This window comes from Arachis ipaensis, chromosome B05 (assembly GCF_000816755.2).
Source record: "Arachis ipaensis cultivar K30076 chromosome B05, Araip1.1, whole genome shotgun sequence".
Lineage (NCBI taxonomy): Eukaryota > Viridiplantae > Streptophyta > Magnoliopsida > Fabales > Fabaceae > Arachis > Arachis ipaensis.
This window is the reverse complement of record NC_029789.2, coordinates 26,023,048-26,028,875: the sequence shown is the minus strand read 5'-3', so window position 1 is coordinate 26,028,875 and position 5,828 is coordinate 26,023,048. Positions and strand designations below refer to the sequence as shown.

The 5,828-nt window shown below is 37.7% G+C and overlaps 2 protein-coding genes and 1 long non-coding RNA gene across 3 annotated transcripts in view; all 3 read left to right on the top strand.

Annotated features, from left to right (window-relative positions):
- Positions 2,654-4,044, top strand: LOC110271964 (protein FAR-RED IMPAIRED RESPONSE 1-like). Its single transcript, XM_021123690.1, has 3 exons — positions 2,654-3,196; positions 3,322-3,636; positions 3,721-4,044. The coding sequence occupies exons 1-3, from the start codon at positions 2,654-2,656 to the stop codon at positions 4,042-4,044; spliced, it is 1,182 nt and encodes a 393-aa protein (XP_020979349.1).
- LOC110271856 lies at positions 3,708-4,988 on the top strand. The gene is made up of 2 exons (XM_021123442.1): positions 3,708-4,321; positions 4,436-4,988. Exons 1-2 carry the CDS (start codon positions 4,049-4,051, stop codon positions 4,604-4,606), a joined length of 444 nt encoding a protein of 147 aa, XP_020979101.1. The 5' UTR covers positions 3,708-4,048; the 3' UTR covers positions 4,607-4,988.
- LOC107643389 overlaps positions 5,197-5,828 on the top strand; it is an 8,476-nt gene continuing 7,844 nt past the window's right edge. The window contains exon 1 of the long non-coding RNA XR_002362675.1: positions 5,197-5,339. This is a non-coding gene — a long non-coding RNA (uncharacterized LOC107643389). The remainder of the gene's footprint in view (positions 5,340-5,828) is intronic.

The window sequence follows — 5,828 nt, the reverse complement described above, 5'->3', positions numbered from 1 at the left end:
AATTCGTGAATCACTATAACTATCCCCCTGAAATCTGAACCCAAGGTCAAACTCACCCAACAAAAATCCTAAGTTCTCCTTGCAACGGTTCCGCTGCAGTGCCGCCGCCGTCCGTGCTGTCGGCGCCCCTGCTTCCTCTCTTGTAGCTCGGCGTCCTCCTTCCCCCTGTCCCCGTCCTCCCTGGCTTCTCTCGAACTTGGAGCAGCTCGCCGCTGTGTCGCCACTCGCCGCTTTGTCGCCACTCGCTGTCGTTTCGCCGGTCGCCGTCTATGTCTCCATCGAAGGTTAGCGGCACTGCCTTCACTTCTTTGGTTCTTCTCTTCCTTTTATGCCCTGTTGCTGATCTTTGAATGTGAAATTGTGAATGGATAAATAGTCGACTGGGTATTCTTCTCGGTCTTTTTACTTTCCTTGGGCTAGTCTTGGATCTTTCTGTCTCTAAGCGTGTGATAGATTGATTCTAAAAAGGCTTGGAAAAATCCCTGTATTCCAATATCTCATGCTCTAGCGAATCTTCTTTATAGTAGTAAATTGTTCACCTCCTCTTTGATATCCTAGATTATGAAATCATAGGGTTCGATTGGTCGTCTGATGAGGTTGAAATCCCTTTCTCTTTGAGCTTTGTAGCATTTATCTTCAGGGGTCTGATTCTCAGTAGTGAATGACAAAGAAATGTGGAATGTCAAGCTGTGAAACTGAAATCATCAATCTTTCTTTTGCATTGATTTTGTGCTGTTGCTCTTTTTTTAATTCCTGAAATTTTTGTTAGAATTTTCTTACTGCTGCTAAAATTAGAAATCAAATCATTATTGAAATTTTTGTTTAGCTTTATTGATTTCAGGTTTAGTGTGATTAGGGATTACTTGTTACTATTTTTTAACGATTGTTGCTGAATGCTAAAAATGGAAATCAAATCAAGTGTTGTTTGTTGCTGAATGCTGAATGCTGTTGGTAGTATTAATTTTGCACTGTTATTAATTTTCTGGTTGTGCTGCTGCTGCTGTGGGTTCTGGTGTGCTGTTGTGTGTTTTGTGGCTCTGCTGTGTTGATCATCTTTCTCAATTGTCAATGTTCACTCGTCACTTGCATTGTGTTGATCATCTTTCTCAATTGTCAATTTTCTTTATCAAAATTGAGAAGGAAAATGGCAATCTGAACTAGCAAAAGGATTTTCGCAGCATCAGCGTGTGCTCACAATCGCAGGAACAAAAAAACTAACTCTTTTTCTGCCTTCTAGTACCTCTTCATATTTTCTTCTATTTCTGCACTCGTTCATTGTATAGTAAGTCAACCCTCTGGATTACTGGCATAATTGAATTGGAGATTTAAGAGAGATAGTTGGTTTCTTAATACTAAAAATTCACCTTTAGTTTTGATCTAATTGTTTTGTTTAGTAGGAACTAATAGAATCTCTTCATGGCTTTATCATTGTTGTTTTCTAAGTTATACTAGTTTCTTGTAAGAGAATTAATGCTAGCTAGTCTAGCCTTCCGTTTAGCACAAATATCAATATGTAAATACGGCCATTTTATCAAAACTATAGTCACAATTAGGAAGTTTAATTTAATAGTATATGATGCAGATATGCCTACAATACAGATATTTGAGCAGAAATAACGTATTTGTACGTTATAGCATATGTTGCGGAATAGGATAATAACAATTAAGAGTATTGAGTATTGATATACTTGTTATCTCTCTTTGAAAACTTTTTGTATTTACTGTTTTAATTTAGCTTTGCATTCTCTCAGGACTTCTTGGAATAACGTTTTAATAAGGAGGATATATATTTTAGGTAGGTTTGTTTGATTATTTAAAAAAGACAAATTTCAGTTAAATACATTTTTTAGCATCATTTTTAAGCATCACCCTTCATTCACTAGCCTAGCTTGCATATTCTTTGCATTTGATAAGACCAAGTATTTTTGCTACTTCATTTGCTGATTAATCTTTATTTCATCTAATGGATCGGAGCAAAGAATTATCATAACAAGTAATAGTCAGTCACTTTCAAAGGTTTTAATTAATTAATACTAATAGCTTTTAATAAAAAATTGTTATTTATTGCCCTTTGATTAATTCATCTCATTAGGGTGCAATGGATGTTGACTCGGAACCACTCAGTTCACAAGACAGCGTCGAAGATTGCATGATGACTGGTGTGGAAGAAAATATTAACTGCACTTGTGATTGCGGTGGCAGCAGTAGTAAGTGTGTGTCTGTGATGGCCGATGATATTATAAACCAGACCTTTGAAACATCGGATGTAGCTTATAACTTGTTTGTACGTTATGCGAGGTGTCTCGGGTTTGGAGTTTGCAAGGGTGATACAGCACGTGGAAAAGATGGAACATAGCGCAGAAAGAGGTTTTTTTGCAGCAAGGAAGGAAAGAGAGCTGAGAAATACATATCTAGTTCGACTAGGAAGAGGGAGCAAAGAGCGTTGACTCGCACTGGTTGTGAAGCCATGCTTGCGGTGTATTTTGACACCAAAACTTCGACTTGGAGGGTTAAAAAATTAGTCAAGAAGCACAACCACGATCTTGTCCCACAATCCTTGGTACACCTAATTCCAAACCACCGAGGGTTGACTGAGCTACAAAAAGCTCAGGCGAATACCATGCATGATCATGGTCTTCCAACCTCTAAAATAATGGGTCTAATGGTAGGCCAAGCCGGTGGTTATGCAAATATCGGGTTCACAAAGAAGGACCTAGATAATCACTTTCAAAGAACTCGTCTTGCAAAGCTCAGTGGTGGGGATTCCAATGCGACGATTAGCTATCTACTTGGGAAAGCTGATGTCGACCCGATGGCCATGGCAAGGTACAGTGCTACTGATGAAGGTCGGCTGGCAAATTTATTTTGGGCAGACAGCATTTGTAGGTCCGATTATCAGTACTTTGGAGATGTGCTTGCATTCGATACAACCTACTGGAAGAATAAGTACAGAAGGCTGTTGGTAATCTTCTCAGGTTGTAACCATCACCGCCAAACATGTATATTTGGCTTTGCCTTGGTAGAGGACGAACGGACAGCAACATATACGTGGTTGTTGCAAAACTTTCTAGAAGTCATGCTGAATAAGTCTCCCAGTGTTGTGGTCACAGACGGTGACGAAGCAATGAAGGCAGCAATTCAAGAAATCTTCCCGGATGCAACTCACCGATTATATGGATGGCACATTCAGAAGAATGTAACGGAAAACATAAAAAACAAAAATTTTTCCAACAACTTCAGAAGATGTTTGTATGATCCATGGCATCCGGATGAATTTGAAGAATATTGGGAGAATATGATAAAAAAAAATATGGATTGGAGGAAAATGAATGGGTTCTAAATGAATATGAGAAGAGGAAAAGTTGGGCAAGCACTTACTTGAGGGATAAATTCTGTGCTGGATTTAGAACAACATCAAGGTGTGAGGCGATAAACAACTTCATCAAGAGGTTTATTTGCATTCGCCAAAGTCTTCTAGAGTTGGTCCAAAATCTTGAACATGCTCTTAGGGACTATAGAAACAATGAATTAGTTTCTCAATTTAAGACGCTGTATGGGGAGCCCGTTCTAACTACTGGGCTAGAAGCATTGGAGCTTTCTGATGCCAATTTTTACACAAGGGAGATTCTTAGAGAAGTAAAAAAGGAGATTCAAAGAGTGGTCACATTAGATGTAATAAATGAGAAAAACATATGAACTACTGTTGTGTTAAAAGTTAAGGAGTGTGACAGGAGGCAACATATATATAACGTACTTTATGATCGCAATACTGAGCATATGGAATGTGAATGTAGTCGGTGGAGTAGTGAAGGCATTCCTTGCAGCCACATGTTTTGTGCAATGAAAAGGGTAGGTTTACAGAAGTTGCCAGATAGTCTTCTTTTGAAAAGATGGTCGAAGGATGCCAAGAAGTATCTGGATGAAAGTTCCCAAGGATGCACTACGCAAGACAGAGAAAGAATTTTTAATGCGCTATGGCGCATTGTCAGTGGTAGCTACGTGGATGGTATTCTTAGGAGCTTAAGATGGTCCTTCTTTCCATGACACTATGAATGAAGTCTGTCGTTGCACCCAAACACTAGAACAAAAATCTGGCTTGAAAAGACAAACAAGAGATTCTCCCATGCTAAACTTTGTTGGTGACCTTTCAGTGGTCAAGACAAAAGGATCACCCAAGGGGAAAAAGGAGAGGGGTAAACGGAGGTGCACTAAATGCAACGGTGCTAGTCATGTAAAGAATAAATGTCCTGTGAGGAATGACGGTGACGATGTGGGTGATAAGACTGGTAGTGGCGCACAAGCTAGCGTTGGTACTGAAGAGGTCAGTAAGATACAATATTGCATTAGTTGTTACTTGAATTAAAATAAACCGGTAACCTCTATATTGTAGTTATACTTGATAGAATTTTTGACTCCATGTATTTTTTTTTCATAGGAGCTTCCCAAGGACCCTGTGGCTTCTCAAGAGACATTAGCAGCGCTAAATACAGAAGTAAATGCATCTGTACAGCAAGAGTTTGGGCTAGGTGATTCAGGATTGATTAATGGCCATGAGACTCCCATCCCACCGTATGGAAGTCATCATCAGTGGCTATTACATGTATAAATAATAAGAGATGAATAATTGCATTGTTGAAACTTAGTGTTTTGGTAAGTTTTAAACTATTTGAAATCACATTATGATTCGCTGAAGTCCTTTTTATTTCTCTCAAATTTGTTTGTGCTGTGGAGAACAGGTTCTACAACTAGGACATTATTCGAAGTTCAATGGGATGCAGTAGCATGTACTTGTATATACTCATGAGAGTATGGTTTAAGATGTTAGTTAAATTCTTGGATTTCAAATAGTAGTGCTTTGAGATTGATATAATTTTTTTATAATTAAATTTTAAGATATTTATCATAACTTGTCATCGTTACACTCGGCTTAAATGTGCAGAAGGATTCAATAGTTTTGATTTATATAGTTAAAATCTTATTGATTCTTATTCATGCTAAAATTCAAAAGGGTCTCTTGTTGGTTCTTATTCATGCTAAAATGCATGCTAAAATTCTGTTTGATTTACGAAATGTATGGAAAAATTATTATAACTATAATATACCTTCCATAGTTGATGTCTTGACAAGTATCAATCTGTGTGCTAAAGAAAAAGACGATTTAGAACCTGTGTTCTCTTCCTGAGAAAAAGAGAGTATTGCAACTACCTCTTCCAGAGGGATCTCTGCAACAGTCCCATGATAACTCCAGAGGTGAAGCCATGCGATCCTTTGATCAGCAACATTTTGGTCGTCACCATGCTAAGAAATCAGTGATACAACTGGATGAAGAAATACAGAAGGTATTTCTTGAATATTTATAGTATATTTGAAAAATAAAATTGGCTTACTGGAATTATTTTTAGATAAAAGAATAATTTTCTGAACAAGAAAAGAGAATGGAGGACAAGAGATCCTCATGTAAATGGAAACCAATTGATGAGCGGATATTTTATACGCTTTTTGGGGTTAATTTCATATAGTTTTTAGGATATTTTTGTTAGTTTTTAGTCTAATTCTTTTTGTTTTTAGGAAAAATTCATATTTCTGGACTTTACTATGAGTTTTGTGTTTTTCTGTAATTTCAGATATTTTTCTGGCTGAAATTGAGGGAGCTGAGCAAAAATCTGATCCAGGCTGAAAAAGGACTGCTGATGCTGTTGGATTCTGACCTTCCTGCACTCAAAGTGGATTTTCTGGAGCTACAGAACTTGCTCGTTTCATACCTGATAATATATAACGACCTTTCGGGACCTACAGATGAAAGGTTGCGTTAACCTTCGTGCGGTAAA

Bases quoted from the DNA above. Each gene is read 5' to 3' on its own strand.
- LOC110271856 (XM_021123442.1), top strand. From the start codon at position 4,049: ATGAATGAAGTCTGTCGTTGCACCCAAACACTAGAACAAAAATCTGGC. The intron at 4,322-4,435 runs GTCAGTAAGATA...TTTTTTTCATAG, and splicing joins CTAGCGTTGGTACTGAAGAG to GAGCTTCCCAAGGACCCTGT.
- LOC110271964 (XM_021123690.1), top strand. From the start codon at position 2,654: ATGGGTCTAATGGTAGGCCAAGCCGGTGGTTATGCAAATATCGGGTTC. The intron at 3,197-3,321 runs GTAACGGAAAAC...TATGGATTGGAG, and splicing joins GATGGCACATTCAGAAGAAT to GAAAATGAATGGGTTCTAAA. The intron at 3,637-3,720 runs GTAAAAAAGGAG...TTAAAAGTTAAG, and splicing joins CAAGGGAGATTCTTAGAGAA to GAGTGTGACAGGAGGCAACA.